General features: G+C 27.2%; 1 protein-coding gene and 1 non-coding gene across 6 annotated transcripts in view; one reads left to right on the top strand and one right to left on the bottom strand.

The window, feature by feature from the left end:
• Positions 1-19,802, bottom strand: part of LOC123273139 (low-density lipoprotein receptor-like) — a 48,457-nt gene that overhangs the window by 14,742 nt on the left and 13,913 nt on the right. For 3 of the 5 annotated variants that reach the window (XM_044740379.1, XM_044740378.1, XM_044740376.1), the window contains exons 2-3: positions 18,357-18,482; positions 3,093-3,212 (exon numbers count right to left, since the gene is read on the bottom strand). In XM_044740379.1, the coding sequence (XP_044596314.1) occupies positions 3,093-3,212; positions 18,357-18,482 (246 nt within the window). Of the gene's footprint in view, positions 1-28; positions 152-3,092; positions 3,213-18,356; positions 18,483-19,802 lie in introns of all 5 variants that reach the window. The other 2 variants (XM_044740377.1, XM_044740380.1) reach the window with 1 other exon arrangement.
• On the top strand, positions 16,927-16,998 carry Trnad-guc. Its single transcript has one exon. It is a non-coding gene; the product is annotated as a tRNA-Asp (tRNA).

Below are 19,802 nucleotides of genomic sequence, written 5' to 3' on the forward strand. Positions count from 1 at the left end.
ATGCTTCGGTATCGATCGATAAACTTACTGTGACAATTTATCTCATCTGCTCCATTTTGACAATCATTTTGGTGATCACAAATCCAGAATTTAACGATGCATTCACCTGGACTACATTGAAATTCTGTTTCCCTACTGCATGGTTTCAGCCCTTTGGTTTAAATTTTACCACACACAATAAGTAATTAATTAATTAGCAAACATGTAATTTAATCTAAATTAAATTTTAAGTACAAGTGTATTTTACTTATCTAATAAAATAATAGTTACTATACTAATTTACTAATTATCGACGATAATTGTAGTTACATTATTGGTTATCACGATTTAGGAGTCGGGGTACTAATTGAAACTTGAATTATTAATTATTTGCAGTATTAACCATGTGCGCACTGATAACTTAAATAAATTTAACAGATACGCTGATTTTCATTGCATCATCACTACAGCGCGTAATCAAACTAATAATTAGAGTGGAACTATGATCTCAATCTGTTTTCAAGTGAACGCAAAAACAAATGACCCGTTTCATTTTTCTGATAAAATTTTTACTAAGGAAAATTTTGCTGGCTTATATTTATTTATAGCTTGATATTAAATTTATTTTAATTATTTTTCGTAAATATTGATTCAATTTTTCTTATTTCTCCAAAATTTAATAGTCGCCCAAAAAACTGACGAGACAAAAATTATAAATAAATATTTAATGATAAGTGATAATTGATAATACATTTGCTAATCCTTAAAATTGTTTATCAATTGTTGTTAATTATAATAAGTATGAATATAATAAAAATTAAACTCTAATAATTATTGATTTAAAAATTTATTTTGACAAAAAATAATAAATTATTATTTTTTTTAAATCTCAACATTGTTTCAATAACATCGGTAAAATTTTTAATTAAAAATACATTTTTATTTTTTGTTAATTAAAAAAAAATTCACTGTTCAAAAAGTTAAATTAAAAAAAAAAGTTACAGAACGCATCATAAAAAATTTTATATTTTTTATAGCCGTAGTAAATTAAAAAAAAATCGCGCAATTTATTTATTTAAAGTTTTTAGTATAAGCAAAAATTAATTATTTGATACAATTGTCCTTCTTTAAAATAAACACAAAGATTATTTAGTTAAAACTCATAAATAATTTTCTGGTCAGTTAACGCGTAGTTGAATAAATAATTATTTGCAAATGATAACTTCTTTCACAATAATAAAAGTAAATATTATTATTATTGTTTGAGCATTATATTAAAAAGCGTTTCCATTTTTTCTATTAATATTTACTTAAAAAAGTTTCATTGAGCAAACTTTTAATAAAGCGATCCAAAGAATTCAATCTGATAAAGTAAATATTGCCTTTAAACTCGAATATTAAAACACAATTGTTAAATCTATTTATAGTGATTATAATCACAAACGCTTTCTTGAAAACAATTAATAATTTTTTGATTGTAATTAAAATTAAAAAAATTCGAGAATTTACAAAAAAAAATTCAAAAGGCGCGTGTAGTGATAAGATAAATTAATGCTTAATGTCAGCAAAATAAATATAAAAAGAAATGTATTTATGAAAATAGAGGAGATAATATATTTATGGTATATATTCAATGGTAGCTGCTGAATAAGCTAAATAATTTTACTATCTCTGAGTCTCGGGCTTGCCATTGTGCGCAAACTTTGAATTAATACTGCATGTATATCATATATGGGTTTTGAAATATCCAGAGAGATATATAAATTTTTTGTATACGCTCTTGACATATTGAATTTTTAATAAATTATATAAAATGTTAAGTGCTCGTGTGCAGCTTGATGATAAATGCGAGTGCGTGTTATAATTGAATTTATCTTGTGTACTGGAGTTTGTAGACGTAGATATATGTATAAATATGTACATAGTTATCTTTGATTTTTTAGCTTTGCGATACACATGTAGACGAAAATATATAGCTTTGGTTGCACTTTGGTATAAAAGATCTCGATTGGCCCTTGTTATCATTAACCCGGCTACTTCCTGCTTTCGTATTCTATGCAAATGGATACCTTTCTACGTACATTCATACTGACGTTTTATCTATTTTATAAATCTACATCCTACATTCAAAAATACTGCTTTTATAAATTTGAGCTTGAGAATTCATGTAATTTCATTAATCCATTTTCTACGTATGTTTGTATCAATATTTGGCTAATTAATTATTGATATTGTAATTAATTAAAAATCATCTTTCTTTCTGGCTGAAGTTATTGAATATCTATATCTAGTAATTTTTGAGACTTTTTAGTAAATTTTTTCACGAGTAAAAAAAATTAATTTCATTCAAAAGAAAAATTTTTGTGTCAAGTAAAATTCATTTAGATCAAATACTTTTTATTAATTCAATAGTTTTTTCCTAAATTTAAGATAATCAATCTATTCAAAATAATTTTTTTGATTAAAAGATTTTTTTTCAAAATAGACTAGTAGTAAATTTTTACAAGATTTAGTGACCATAAAAAAAAAATTGAAAAATTTTGAAGAATAATTTGATCAAAAATATGTATACAAACTAAAATTTTTTTATAAGCTTTTTAAAATTTATTTTATTATTTTGAAATTCTTTATTTATATTTAAATTTATCATTTTATTTAATTTTTATTAAATTAAATTTAATAAAATTGGTGTAAGTTCACAAATTCAAATTTTGAAATTTTACGTTTGCAATTTACTAAGTTTTCTACATGAGCATTTTTTGAGCTATTTTTTTCTTAATTCATTCTTTTAATAAAATTAAAAAAATATATTTAATTTTTTTAAACTTCAGTATTATCAATTTTAATTATTAAAAAATTATTTTCTTTATCACTAAATTATAAATCGACAAATATCAAGTTAACATTAAAAAAAAAACTTGTAATTTTAACAACTTTTAGTAAGAAAAATAAATTTTCTAAAACTTCCAACAAAAGCCCAGCTTATCAACCTAAAAAACTAAATAGTAATTATAGCAAAGAATTTTTAATTAAATTTCCGTAAATACTTGCCAACTAAAGTCCTTATTACCAAGTTAAAAATATAAAAGCAGACAAAAAAATTAAAAACTTACGGCAAACAGCAGGATCCTCGTCAGAGCCATCATAGCAGTCATGTTCGTTGTCACACTGCCAATTTCCGGGTATACACTTGCCGCTCTTGCACTTGAATTCAGTTTGGTTGCATGATTTCGCTGGAAAATGGTCGTAATCATCAGAACCGTACCCAATTGCCGTGGCACAAAATATAAAATAATAACACACGTAAAGTAATAAAATATTCTTCATTTTATCTGTTATCATTTCAAAAAATATTTAAACAATAATAAATCACAATTGCAATCTACATTTATGTAGGCGAACAGAGAAAAAGATACTTTTTTTTATTTTTCATTAAAATGATGTAAACGATCAAGCGTATCGACGTGGATGGTCGTGCGATGGAAGCCGCGAAAGCTGTAAGCCGCCGCGTGCGAACCTGGCTTATATATAGTCTCGGAAGGAGACATTACATGTATTACACATATCTGTATCTGTGTCTATAGGAGGATGATGGTGTTGACGCTTCTGTGTGGAGAGAACCAGATCAAACGATCTATTATCACGCGCGCTGGTTCTCTCTATCATGCTCCTGATCCTTCAGCATCCCTGATTCTTCTATTTGTCTGTTGGATTCAGACTCGGGTCTAGGGCGCTACTTTTACCTTTATGTGACTGTATGTAGACGTAGACAATACTGAGACACTCAGATGAGAGCAAGAACAGAGGACAGGAGTGATGTGAGGGTTGTATAAGAACCTCCACTCTTTCGTACTTGTGCTAGTACCCGTACTGGATCTATTCAAGTATATCAAACTCAAACTCTCCAAGGATTCTTGACGATAGTGTTGAGTATTACAGTCATGTCTATCGGTCAAACGACTTCTTATCCAACACTTTGAATTCTCTCAATCGCTTCTACGTAACTATCTCTTAGCTTCTACGGGCTTGGACTTCGATATCCTGCATTAGAACTATTAATGCTATTTAGTCTTTTGTTATATACAATAGTGTTACTGTTAAATACTTTTTTTACTAAAATTTATTGGAAGTTTATTTTTGTGACGTTCTTAGACTTTTTTGAAACTTAATCATTAAATTTGGTCTTATAGCGGAAGTTACCGAAAATTTTTTTGTTTCTGGGGATGAACTAGGTTCATAAAATAGTAATTCTTACACTGATAAAAAAATTGGTGACACGACAAAATCTCCCCTCTAAAATCTAATTTTAAATTATAATATTATTATTCCTGACAGTTGTGATGGTCTTTTTCGTGTAAATATACACAAAAACCATGATAAAAGGGCACAACGAGATTTTTAAGCGTATTTTGTCGGGGAGATTTTTTCCGAGGAGATTTTGTCGTGGAACCAAAAAAATTAACTTGAATCAAGAGCCAAGAATACTATTTTGAAGAAAATGATTTTCTTGAGTCAAAAGAATAAATTATTGAGTCAAGAAATTATTCTTGATTTAAGTAAATTTTTCTTGTCTCAAGAAAATTATTTTCTTCAAAATGGTATTCCTGGTTCAAGATTTTGGTTCTTGAGTCAAATTTATTTTTTTAACAGTGTAGAAATTTTGTGTTCTTTTATAATTTTACCTATATGTTGTTAAATATATAATAAATTGCACTAAAAGAAAAAATTTCTGAGAAAAAAGAGTCTTCTTGTTACAAACATGTAAATTTTTGGAAATTTGAAACATTTTTCTTTATTAAAAGAAATATAAAAAAAAAACAATTCAAAAGAAAATCAACAATTATTTCTTACAAGTTATTTGGTGACAAATTCTTTTTCTTGTAGTGTATTTAATTCTACTAGAAGAATAGATTAAGTATATTAAAATTTTTGACTCAAACTTTTTTGGATAATAAATAAAAAATTTCAAGTGTAGCCTTTTGGTTTCTAGGATTTGATGTATTCAATTCGTACTATCAATCAATCAGTCAGTCAGTCAGTCGGTAAAAAAATATTTATTTTAGAATTAAGTTCAATATGTATTGAAAAATTAAACCGGAATATATTTGTTGTTTTTTTTTTTTTTTTTTTTTTTGGTATCTGTTTATTCATTTATTTTAAAATGAGAAATGAGAGGACACTAGATATTTTAGGCGGCTGGGGATTTGTCCCACTGGATAAATTGAGACAATTAAATTACTGGGATGAAAATTCGTTGATTGATTTTATCGATAGTCGTTTAAACAATTTTTTATGAAATTTACTTTTTTGGTTTGCTTTGGATTTTTTTTTCTTGACAATTTATTTATTTCTGACGGCTTATTGATTCAATCTAATAGACGCCTGATATTTTGTTTCATATATTTTTTATCTAGGGGGAGAGATGAATTGAGAAGAGAATTTATGAATATTTATTGGAAACGAAAAAGGTAAATGCATGAGTAAATATTAATTGGAGAAATTACGGCTATTATTAAAGCCTTGGTAGTTAATTGAATGTTTATATATTATTTAAATAAAATTTAGAAAAGTATGAGAGATAAATTTTAATGAAAATAATTAGTTTTAACTAAAATAAAAGAGGAAATTACGGATTAAAGTTATATTGTAATTGAACAAGTAACCTATTAGTTAGAATTATAATTCTTCGAATAGTTAAATTCTGATTTATAAAAACGGTATAATATTGTGGGAACTGAGGACAATATTTGGCACTTGATATTTGTTAGCGACATACATATAGTTGACTTTGAACTTTTCCTTAACTAAACACAAATGTCAGCGGCTAAGATGCCGAAAAAGGATATTGAAAGAATAATAGCTAATTGTATTAGTTATTTGATGGTGTATATATTGATATTGATTTGATTATATTGACTACCATGTGATCAATAACTTGGAACCTTGACGGGCCAAATTAATCAACTAAATAAAAGTGAAAAAGTTATCAAGCACATACTGTCCTCAATTCCTACTGTATTTTATTAATTATTAATAATCATGGGCGTAAACGATTCTTGTTATTGATGGTAAAAATCTCATTGTTTTTATTTTCTACTAGCAAGTAGCAGTTTTTCCCGTGGATAGTAATTAGTGTCCGGTGGAACGCAAGGCTAAGGGAATTGACAGTCAAAGTTTTTTTTATCCAACTGGTTGTTATTAAATTTAACATTAGAAATAAAATTTATTCATTTGAAGCCTTTCACAGTTATTTTGGTTACTAAAATTATATGTTGGGTATCAAGTCGAGTTTACGACCCACAGAATTATATAATAATTTTTCTGAATAATTTTCACCGATTTAATTGCTTGGAAAGTCTAATTACGGAAGTTTACAATACTCCGCACCTGATTTTTGAAATTAGAAGCTCTAAAGCACTAAAAAGTTTCACGGGATCGCGTTTTTATCCATGAAAATCATTGAAGATCAGGCGTTACAGTTTTCATTTGAAAAATGTGAGTGCGTTCGTTAGTTAAAGAATTTTTAATAAAAGAATAATTCTATTACCTCCATACCTAATAATTAATTCAGCTCTTGTTTTTTTATAGCTCTTGCATCTATAAATAACTTTATAAATAAATAAATAGCAATTTATCATTAAAAATACTATTTTTAAGTTTTATTTTGTAACTTCTTTTCATATTTACATTAGATATTTGATACGAGAATACTGATATTAAATTACTGATAAGTTTCAGTTCAGCTTTCATTTGTATCCGGTCGGGTATCAAAATTAAAAACAATATCGCCAATATAAACTCGAATATATAAATAGGATCAATGGTTAAAGTCAGTTCAATTCAAGAAAATCCACAAATAAATAAATTGTATCCTCTAGAAATTATTCACACGAATAAATCGGAATATCTCGAAAAAGCAAATTAAACAAATATAGAACGATAAATATTAATGAAATAGATTTTCGGTTATTAAATGATCAAACGGAATTATAAATCTCAAGATAACACGACAATGTAAAACGTCGTTTAAAAACAAAGTAAAAAAATCTAATAAAAACGATAAGGTCATAACTATAACGTAATATAAGTGGTACACATAGTAGGTCACTTGAAAGATTCATCTCCGACGTAATTCTGAGAAATCATCACGAGATGGTATACATTTCTTAAGGGAATATTATGACCCGTTTACGTGAAGATTTCTCTTTCTTCAATATAAAGAGCGCGATATTAAGAATAACAAAAGTACAAAATAAAATAAAGTTTGTTAATTAATTAAATAAAAAAAACAGTTGAGTCAAGTTACGTTAACTTAATTATCTTTTGTTATCTATATTACAAACGAGTTGAGATGGAAGAAATATAAAGCAAAAAGCGCAATAAAGAAGCTAAAAAATGAAACACAATATATAAGGGTATTTCTGTGTAGATAGTTCATAAAAATGCATTGTAGAACAACATTCTTCTGAATTCTTGGCTTAGTGTACCGTGACTTTATTTTTCAAGACATTGTTCTGTTGGTACATTTCAAAAGCTTTTTTTTTATTATTGCTCCTACAAATTTTTCTTTATATTTAAAGATCAAAGTTATTTCTACTGTTGTTATGTTACTTTTTCATATCAGAGTTTCATTGATATTTTTTTAATCAAATTAAATTAACTTTACTTTATTAAAATAATTTTATGCAGAGTACAAAATGAAGAAATTAAAAATTTTAACTAGAAAAAAATTGCTTTTAAATTGATAGTGAAAATATTTCTATTTTATTCATCTTGAGTGATGAAAATTGAATGATTATCAGTTGAAAAATATTGCATCATCATTAAGCGGTTGACTTGCTGCTGTAGGCAGTAAACCAGTTCAAAAGAGTCGGGGTCGATATTTTTTTTGGCCACAAGGATATTATCAATGAAATTAAATCCGATCGTGTTTGTTGTTAAAACACAACAACCGGGATGGAATCAAGATACATTGAACGTATAAATTCATTGTTAAACATTACCAGGTATATAATAGAAACAAAGCGGACACGAAATAAATAGAGCTCAAGTTAATCACAGTAAACAAGGGGAAAAAATATTGCTTTGAATAATCGATTGTTAACTTTAAAGTTTAATTTTATATATTTATATTTTAAAAGTGAACCATGAGTTATTACCGCTAATTGTCTATTCAGTAATTTCTATAGACTTTAATTAAAAAACGGATTTCATGGTAAAACATTTTTTTCACCGATTTGTCACATCAGCAAACGTTTTTGTAATGGAAACAGCGTTTTATATCTTGATGGGTAAGCTTCAGCTATTCATAACTCTTTTATTAATTTCTGATCCATGATTGATACATGAGTAGAGATATTGATTACCAAAGTGAAATGTATTTTGGCTTTGATGGTCCATCATTTTGTGCCAATAAAAAAAAGCTAAATTGGGTTACCAATAAAAAGGAATTTTTTTCTTTGAAATTTTATGAATGCGTCAATTCATTTATTTTAGCATTCATAATAAAAAGTATAATTAAAAACAGTCTAATATAAAAAATATTAAAAAATCCAGCAAGATCTATGACAGAAAATATCCGGGTCTTTAATCTGCACTGAAAAAAAAATTAACTTGATTTGAGACAAAAATTCTTGAACCAAGAAAATAATTTTAAAGAGGGCAATTGTTTTGAATCAAGACGAAAAATTCTTGAATCAAGTAAAATTTCCTTAAATCAAGAAAAAATTTATTAGTTCAAGAATTTTTTTACTCAAATCAAGAAGATTAAGTTCTTCAAAATTATATTCTTGATTCAAGAACATTTTTTTTTCTGTGTGGAATTTCAAGTTTTCCATGGACTCCTTCAAATTTAACTAAATAAAGAATTCTTTATCTATAAATATCGATCTAAAATTTTATAAATTTGATTCTGAACCAATTGCGCTTCAAAAAGGACTATTTAGCTTTCAAAATGGAAATAAAATTTTCAGTGGTCAATTTTTGAAGTTAATTGTTAATTCAACAAACTTTTAATGGAGGGATAATAATTGTTTTCAAACCAAAAGTTAGTAATGTAACTTTAAGCTCATTTCATTAGCGACTACGTATGTTTAATAAAAAATAAGTGTAAATTTTCCATCCAAAAGTTATTTGACTAAAAATATAATAAATTTTCCTACAATTTTATTATTCTTATAATTTTAATTTCGTGTTTTTAATATTTTATCGAATGGGATGTGTCAAAGCTTTGACAGAAACGTCTTTTATGGACATTCAAACATTTTTAAATGAAAAATTAAAATTTCTATAAGAGTTTCACGGATTGAAATTAAAAAAAAATCAAGCTGGAATTATTCATAATTGTAAAATTATTCTTAGCTCTTCACTTTCGAGATGTCAATCTGTTTCAGAGTAAGTTAATAATAAAATAATCTGCACGAACTAGTACTTTGAAGAAGTATTTATATATGTATAGCAGAGGGAGTAAAACATTATATTACTCTATAAATGGTTTTGTACCGCCGTTAAATTAGTCAAGTTTTCATATAAATTATCCATCTGGCTCGCATGCTATAGCGTCGGGGATTTTTATGGAATAGTTATTAAATAATGAAGAACATCAGTTATATTTTCTCGACTCATTAACTTCATAATTTTTCAAGCTTTACCTCCCATTTTATGTTTTTTTTGTTTATTAATATTTAAATTTACTTTAACAACTCTCTTACAAACTCAATAATTCAATTCAAAATTTATTGTAGACGGAATTTTAAATTAAGCCAAGTTTGCTTGTACTTCTTTCTTCTTGTCTCAAGTATTTTTACTTCTGTCAAGTATACAAAAAATAAGTAATAATGAATAAGTAAAGAAAAATATTATTATAACTTTTATAAGTTTATAAGTCAAAGAGAATGAATTTTAAAAATATAACGGATGTTATTTAATTATTTATTATGAAAAATACTTAAGAAAATAAACGATAATTATAATGTAAACTTGTGAAATAGTTTTATAATTAAAAAATAAAAGTTCATTCAGTTTTAATAGAATTTTTTCTTCTCAGTTTCTTCAATACTTTTTTACTGACCATAAAAAATAATAATTAAAAAGTTTTTTGAATACTGAATAAATTTATAAGACTACAATACGGCTGTGAACAAAGAATCATATTTTTTTTTATTTTGAGTGACGTAAAATTAAATTGAATATTAATTTTCTAAAAATTTTGAATATTTAAAAGACAATAATTTACATAATCAGAAAAATTTAAAGATCTTTTCTATAAATCCGCAAGTGTCCGATGCGAGGTAAAAAACGGAGAAAAGTTTTAAAGTATTTGTTATCTGGGTTTTCTTGGGAACCAAAACAATACCTCTCCAGGGTAACATAACTACTGGAAAAAAAAGGAAAATTCGACTTTGAAGACAACTGAATTCCATGTAGTTTGTCACCAAGAGAGAGATTGTAAATTAAAATGTTCTCGTGTAGATAACCATCTAGATTATGTGTAATTTTAGTTTCAAAAGTTTCCAAGAAGTGTAATTTAAAAATTTTTTTAATTTCTTCATTCTCGCTGTTAGTAACAATAAAACAATAGCAGTTCCAAATTGTGGTAAACTTTAAAAGTTATAATTATTTGTATTTGAATTTTCTTAAATTTTTCTTTACTTTTATAAACTTACGAGTATAAAAACTCAATTTAAACTTAAAACCGAAAATTTATGATAGATTAACACTTTAACACATCATTTTATCTATATCGTAAAACATAATTGGCTTACATTCAGAAAATTATGCTACCATCAAATTTTATTAGCTTAAAATAATTTGCAAAAGTTTTAATCTCAAATTCTGGGTGAAGTTTTTTAAATACGAAAAAAATGTATACTTTTTTATAGAAAATTTGATTTTTAATTAATCAAGTTCTTATCATTTTTTTCGAAAATTAAGTTCATTAGAAAGTAAATTTATTTTTATAATTTATAATTAAGAATAAAAAATTATTTAAGCTTCCATAATTTCTAGCAATAACACCATCGAAATTTCACATTTATAGAAATCTCCAACTTATTCTTATCACATCAATTTACATTGTCAATTGTATATATCGCGTACATGACCTCTACAAGAATTATCCTTTACTATACAAACTGAAATTTCCAAGTATTAAATCACTTGTTCGACACTTCGAATGGTCCAGTTTTAAAAGTAATAATTTATAATTTCAACAATAAATCATCATTCATAATTGAGTTCAATAAGTTCTCAATCTCCAAGATTATCAGGTAATAAAACCAAAACACGGAAGTATAAAAATTTAAAATTCTCAACAATTAGTGTCACATTCTATCCATCATTTAATAAAATTTGCCGGAAGTTATATTGGCGAGCCTGACAACAAATCAAGTGATTACAAAATAGAACTAGTTTTCAAAGAAAACGCTTCAACTACGCTCCTATACCTAGTTTTCCCGGAGATAAAGATTAAGGATAAGACGATCAATTTTTTTTTCCGAAAGAAAAAAATTATAAAATTGTCACATCATAATCCAGGACCAGACTTTTAATATCTTCGCTCTAATAATTTTAAAGTTTACGATGTTACATCGTAAAAATTCGTACAATGGCTATTTTTATACGCATTTTTACAATGTAACATCATAAATTTTTAAATGTAAAATCATGAAAGTGATGTTAAAAGTCTGGTCCTGGATTACGACGAGACAATTGTAATTTTTCCTAAAATTTTAACTCTAAAAAAAAATCAATAAGCATCAGTGATATAAAATGTGAGTTCGACAAACAATGTATTCACGCTCGTAAATCCCCAGGGCTTAAGGTTGAGTGTAATGGAGTTAAATACATTAACAGAACACATATATGGTAAAGCCACCTGATGACTTTACTCTGTTTCAGTGTTTCTGGTCTTATGAATACACGTGTCGTGTATACTCTGTTGGCTTTCACTGTAATTATATGGTATGTTATTGGGACGACTTAGTTGCCTAGTATGTGGTATTAATGTGGTACATATATACCTATATATAAATGATACGACTAAGCACCTTACTCTATATTATAACTAAAGATATAAACGGCACTGGGAGCTGGGGACTAGAGACTGGGACCTGGCCAACCAGTCTCTGATGCAACAGTCAACATTGCCAGGCCTTGCACTATGAATTACAATAGCCAGGAGGCAGCACACAAGACGGTACGAACAGCAGATGAGAATAGACAAGGCACAAAAGGGTCATGCTAAATGTTCAATACTCAGCTGTAAGCTCCAGTCTCTACTAGTCTACTGCCTCAGCTTCAGCACTCTGGTTACCACTAAATTAAATACCTATTGTCAACCAGGCTAAGTCTAGAACTCTATATCGCACTGATCGGAGATCACATATCGCATTTACATCCGATGACATTATATGTTTAACAATCATCCTCGTTGGACCCTAACTAATCCTTATCGATGGATCTTTAGATAAAGACTTAGTAGTTAAGGACAACTACCGGTCATGTAGTTTCATGCGGCGCCAAAACTAGTGGGCCAAATATAAACACGAAGAACAAGAAGAAGAAGAAGATTATCAAGAAAAGCATCAAACAGAATAGAGAATCAAAAGTCAAAAGTTGACTTTAGAAAATAAAATAAAAGAAGGATCAGGGCGTGACTACTTTTGTCTGATGCAAGATCTTCAAGAGGCTGCGCGATGCACTCCACGTGGAGGTATATAGATATATAGAGGCGGCTTACTTTGGAATTAAGAAAATAAGGAAAAAAAAAGCAGAAAAGTAACATAAAGACGCCATACAACTGGAACCTTTCATCATGCTTGAGATATACAGAATGAGATGGTATCCAGAGAATTGTCGGAGAATGTAAGAATAAGTATATTGATTGGTTCTCAGAGTTTGATTGTAATATTTGTTCTTTCTCTGTACTAGTTTTAGTTTTATCTTTTTACTTTTAATTTAGTTTTATCTAACATTTTGGTTTTGTTATTTATTCAGTAGAAGCTTTCTTATTTATTTTATTAATGCGGGAATTGAGGATGTTAGGGAGAAAAGAAATGGCTTTTAGCTTAAGGATAGCTTTGGTGACCTCTAGGAAAATAAATGGAAATTTTATAATTGTACATTAGGGAGTTATGTTGAAGAAGATGCTGGGATTTTTATGGACACGTGATGCGGGTTGTTGAGAGTTAATAAATTAATTGGTCTTGTCTTGAATTACTTGTAGTGTTGAATCGGTCTGTGGCTGTGTCTATGTTTATATATAGTTTTGTCGGCGTTGTGGTTATAGTGGAGAATAGAGACAAGAAAGAGTGAAAGGTCGGATCCTCGACTCTTGTACTAAGATAACCTGATGAAATGAAGCTGTTAAAGTAGAACGTTAAACGTTAATGCGTATTAATTTGTTGATAAAGTCTTATTTTAAGAATGTTCTATTTTAAGATTTGTTTTATTATTATTTGTGCAGTTAAGAGAGTAAGTAACATTTTTTTATGGAAACCTAATTTTTGTTATAGATTAGGTTTCTATGTAATTAAATTTCGTACTATCGGAAAGGTCTTGACCTGAGCCTTGTGTCTTCTCAATATTTTATTTGTTTTTGGTAATAGTCAATTTTTCGATTAAATAATTGGTAATTGATTTTATCATAGCAACATTATTTTTAAAATTTATTTCACAAGTACTCAAACTATATATATTGTGATTAAAAATATTGAAAAATCATTGAGCAAAAATTTTTTTCAATCATAATTTAATAAACATATTTAATTATTATCATTTTATTTTCCTTTTTTAGTAAAACAAATGTTTTTAAAATAATTTTTTCTTCAGAATTGCTTTAGAATTTTTTTTTGTATGCTCTGTATTATATTTTATTTGTATTGGATTTGATTGTGAAAAAATTCTGCCCTCCAACTAATTCAATAAATTAAATTACATTATTACTTCTATAAAATTCGTTATTGATGAATTCATTTACATTAATTAAGATAGAAGCATATTTCCACTTCAGAATTCAAAGTACTTAACTGTTAGCAAACTTCAATATTTAATGTTAGAATTAAACTCAATAATTCTAAACTTTATGATAGTCATTCAAAGTCTATAATTTTTTACAACTCATAGTTCATTTGTAGTAATATTAACATTTACAATTAATAATGAACTAAATAAAATAATTAATGAATGGTAATGGTCGTACCGTCACATAATATCTAAATTTAGTAGAATTTCAAATTTATCACATTATAAACTATCATAAAAATTATTGTAGCTCAAATTATATACCTTTGAATTATAAAATGCAAAAATGATCTAAGTACATCTTTCATCTAGTGTGATCCACGTAATTACGTACATTTTGTAATTGAGTTTATGTTATACGCGAATTATCATATCGTAATTAGCAACATGGTCGAAATTTAAATTATTATTATATGTATCCATTACTTTTTTAATATTTGTAAAGTTTCAGCGACGTTACTAATAATTATATTATCCATTATTGTCATACACTTAATTTACATCATTGATGATAATGCTCAATGTAAACAAAGTTGTGTCAACATTTGTTATTTTATTTGCTTTGCACAATAATAACAATAATTGTTTATTCAAAAAATTTTTATCCTTCAAACACGCGATAATAATCATCAAATTATTGCTATCGTAATTGTAATTGACAATAATCTAGGTTAACAAATTTTGGTTTGAAAAACTCTTGAATCTTTTATTTTTATAATGCGCAATGCAAAAAATTTATGAGAAACTTGTATCACTTTTTTGTTATTTAAATTAATATTGACAGTACAATAGCCATTACTTATCACTTATCATCATCACAGTTTGCTATTTTATTTATTGTGAGTAATGAATATATTATTCTAGATCTATAACCATTTTTTGGCAATGATCTTTAAGTAGTTTTAGATAAAACACTAATAATTGTAATTATGTTTTTTATAAGTTCATAATTTAATTTATTATTTAGGATATTTTAATATATCATAAATTTATTATTATTTATTTTTCAAAAATTTAATTCATTAAAATTCAAGTAAGAAATCAAAAGCTCTAACTTCTGTACATAAGTTTTCATTAAAACGCAGAAATCTCATATTCTGAAAGTTATTGCTCTTTACCAATTACTCTAATCATAGTTATTCATAACATAACACTGTTGTAGCACGTATAGAATACTGTTACTCTGTAACGATGAATTATTATTAAGATAATAACCTGACCTGCTGCAGAAGCTTCAAACTGAGATATCATATGTTATAGTCAAGTTAATAAGCGCAAGCACACACACACATAACAAACGTATGTATGGATGTGTGGGTGAGAGTTAGAATGGCTTCATACAGAGTATAAATTCAATAGCGAATGGTCCATAGTGGATCCGAAGTTTCATATTATGGTCAATCGATATTCTCGGCTACATTTAGGTGGATGGAAGTGTGCTTCATATTTCGATATAAGTATTTATAATAATAGCGATGATTAATGTCGTGAAGACGAGAAGGAAAACTGATGGAATATTGGTAATCCATTTAGATAGTGATTCACGAAATAATATAGTTAAATTTTTGAAACGTTTATTTGAGGAAAGACTAACGGTATCAATAGTGGATGATAGGAGAAGAGCATATCAATCCTTATGATTAAGAAATCTAATTTGAAATTATTCAATCCATATGAAGTGTATATCTATATCTTAGTTTACTCAAATCAAATTTGGTATTATTTTTATTCATTTCAAATTAGATTTATGAAGCAGCAATTACTATTTTGGGAAATTATCAAACTTTAATAAAAAATTATATTATTCTGCGAAAGTTTCAGGTGTTGTTTCTGGAGTTATTTATAAGAAATATCGATTAACTAGCAGGACTCGTGTGAATAATTCGCATGATGTAAATATAAATATAAATCCATATTTTTTTTTCTTTTATATTAAATCAAAGCATTGCCACGTGATGAGTATTTTATATTTGCAAATACAATTCCATGGAATAAATGTCATCGACCATTAATATTATTTAAGTTATTTCAATGCTAAATGGACTTTATATAACATAATATGCTTCTTTCCCAAAGTTTTGTCTTGTTCCAGTGTTTTGCGATAGCCAAGTTGCAACTTCTTGTTCTATTGTAATTTCAATGCAAAAAATCCCGCTGTGTTCCGTGTCAGTTTCTTCAGTTAATTCGAAAAATTACTTTATTTCTGTTTCCGGCTATAGAATAGTCTCTTTCATTCATATTATCTTGAATAAATGAGATAATTGAAGAAGATTCGAGTTATTAATAATTTTATAGATGTTAAATAACATTTATTGATACTCTTTCATCTTAAATAAAGCATTTAACTTAGTTTATCTATATATTCCGAGTATATTCACTAACACAGAATCCTTCTTAAAGCTATCTTCAGCACAATTTGCATTTACTTCAACTAAATTCATTATAATTTGACATCAAAGTACTCCAGTATTCGAAGTAAGCTCAAGTTGAAGTTTATTCAAAAGATTTTTAGTGTTATTAGTTATAGTAAATAATTTAATTTGAAACACTTTTAGTTCTCTTGCAGCTTTGTTGAAATTATTTATCAAAATGTTACGGTATTACTATCATTACAACTATTATAATTAAATTACACACTTCGCAAAAGTTGAAAAAAGCAAAAAAAAATTCCATTTTTTTTGGTGATATTTGATTGGCTGTATTTCAGTGAAAAATGGTCGTATGGAGATTATTAAAAAGGCATTTTAAAGCTTCAAATCTCTAGTTTAATGGTTTTTTAGTCGAAAATTTTTTGGAGTAACAGTTTTCACCCAATTCTAAGTTAGACAGACTATTAACTCCATATGGAGGCCCAGCTGGAAAAAATTTTTTTTTTTACTATTTTCTGCTACGATTATACTTACTATAGATTTAACTGTCACAACATCCGCGGTAGTATAGTGGTAAGTATCCCCGCCTGTCACGCGGGAGACCGGGGTTCGATTCCCCGCCGCGGAGATGTATTTTTTTTTTCTTTTTTTTTTTTTTTTTTTTTTTTTTAATTCATAAAATTTTAACCGCATATTTTGACATTTTGTGACAGCATATCGAGTAATACTAATTACTTAAAACTACTTAAAAACAAATATTTTTACATTTTTAGATTCACACATTGCTATCTAAAGGAGAGTGAGGTTAGGAAAACTGTATACTAACGGTAGCAATAATATCGTGAATGGCACCCGAATGGATCGTGACGGTCGCTATCCAGACTGCTACTCGTAGCTGTACGGGTTGTACCCGTAACGATACACTCGTTATTATACAGTAGATGGTGCCGAGCAGAAAATTTTTTTCAGTGTAATTAGACGATTTTTTGATAAAAAATTTTTTAATTTTGATGGAAAATTTTTTTTTTTTCAAGTTTCATAAATAGTCTGTTTTATCTCAAAAACTCTCATCATAATGAATTTTTCTAATAATGTTGTTCATAGAAAAACAAGAAAAAAATTTTTCCTAATTTTTGAGAGGGCTGTCATGTCTCACTATCTTCTATAAATCTTTGTGTTTATTTTTTGCTACGTCCACTACTTGTTATAAAAGTAAACTTTCAAGGGGACTAGAAGGATGGAATCTTTAATAAAACACGGCAGCAAAAGCAAAAGCTTTTCACTATCATGTATTACTGCTGTCGATGACCCATAGGAATATTTAATTTAACGAGAGAAGTGCAATAAAGAAGCGTACTTGAATGAGCGAGTAAGCTTTCGTTTATTCATACCTCACTTAACCCATATCAACCTTATAAAAAGCAGCTTCATTTAATTTTTCATTATATAATATAACTCCTATTTTTTTGTGCATACAGTTTTATAATATATTTTTTACTATCCTTTATTTTATTTATGAGAAAAATTTCAAAAGACATGCACGTTTTCATAGATAAAAATTATTTTTGATGCTTAAATTGTATTTAATCCGATTATATATTTAAGTCTTCTCATATAATTTTTCGTAAGCTACTTTATTTTACTTTTATTGCTATGAAATAATAAAAATCTTAAGTAGATCATTAAATAATAATACCAACGACAAAAACAACATAATTTAATAATAATAATAATTGAATATTATAATTATAAATATAAAAAAAATAAAAACACGGTAATTTTTAAGTTTGCTCTTGTTTGTTCCGCGTACAAGAAACTTTAGTTGAATGATGTAGCAACGTAATAGTTGGTTCATTGTTACTTTTTATCTTGTTATATAAGTAAATGTATGCATAATCTCGTGAATAAGATACAAGATACAATATATAGGTATACATATTTTTATAGTTATATTTATATAAACAAATGCATATAAGTTGAACTTACGTTTGCATATGCTTGGAATTTCATCTGAGTTATCTTTACAGTCGTCTGAGCCATCACAGACCCATGGCATAGGCAAGCAATTACCATTTTTACATTGAAACTGCCTCAAGGGACATACTTTTTGAGCTGAAAAACAAAAAAAAATATTTATTTTTCATATCCCATGTTACATGCAAATAATATTCTGTATAGTATGCATTAAAATTTTTTTTATACTTCAAAAATGTTTAATGTGTTTATGTTCGGTGAATGACTGTTACATAATATACACATAAATATAGATAAATATATATATAAATAGATACATAAACCATTTTTGTATTTCGATCATGAACCTTGATTTTCCGTTAAAAAAATATTCAAGTATACAGAACCTTTATTGCCGACAGTACAAGAATGCGCAATAAGTGGTTTTTAAAATTTTAGCGATACTCAATACAAGAAGTGTCAAGAGTTATCGATCCAATAAAGCAACTGCGCAAAATACACTTGGTGTCGCCATCTATCTAGTGCAAATGAGTTTCTTCTTTCGAGAGGAAAACGTCTACATACATAACTATATGTATAAATATATATATGCGAAAATGCATATACGTGATTACTCAAGAGTGCAAGTATTAGTAACCCCCGGTGTATTTTAGCTCACTTGGTTCACTTATACTCTTTTTTATGCCAATATACACGTGGGTACTCTAAGCTTGTACTAGCATAGGTTTTGTATTTAGATGAAATATGATGATAATAAATACAAATACATGTGTATTTATTCAAAAGATGAATTTATGCATATATGCAAATTCAAATGTATAAACAGGAATTTATTATTGAAAACAACTCGTCCGTCGTTTTCAATAACATATTTTGTTTGCAGAATTCTCATTTTTTGGCTAGACCGTGCCAAACTTTTGAATTATATTTCACGGTACATAAATAAATATTGTACGGGTCACAAATTTTTTTACTTATAATTGGATGATTTTGAAATATGTTTTTAAACTACCTCTGATTACTTTTGGTCTAAGTATAATTGTATTTTCTTCAATTTAACTTTTCAAAGTTTCTTGTATTATTTTTTTAACTTTCAGCGCTTACTATTGTCTTAGTTACTTTAAAAAATTGCTAAGTTGTTTTAAATTAGTAATTTTAATTGAGTACCATAAAATCTCGGGGAAAAAAAAACATTGAATTTGATTTAAATAAGTTTGGAATTTATTATTTATTATCGAAAGAAAAAAAAAAGTATATTCAAATCGATTGGACCTACTGAAATAAAAGTTGGAATGCTCTAAGTAATTAGAATTTTCGATAGCCCATATTAGCAAGTATAATTAGTCCGCGGGGTAGTTTTTCTAGTAAAAATATAAAAAAGAAGTAGAGTAAAGCAAGTTGAGTTCCGGAGAGTAACTGCCGCGATACGATTCTTTTGCTCTCTGCTTTTTCCCCAGC

Source organism: Cotesia glomerata, linkage group LG10, assembly GCF_020080835.1.
Source record: "Cotesia glomerata isolate CgM1 linkage group LG10, MPM_Cglom_v2.3, whole genome shotgun sequence".
NCBI lineage: Eukaryota > Metazoa > Arthropoda > Insecta > Hymenoptera > Braconidae > Cotesia > Cotesia glomerata.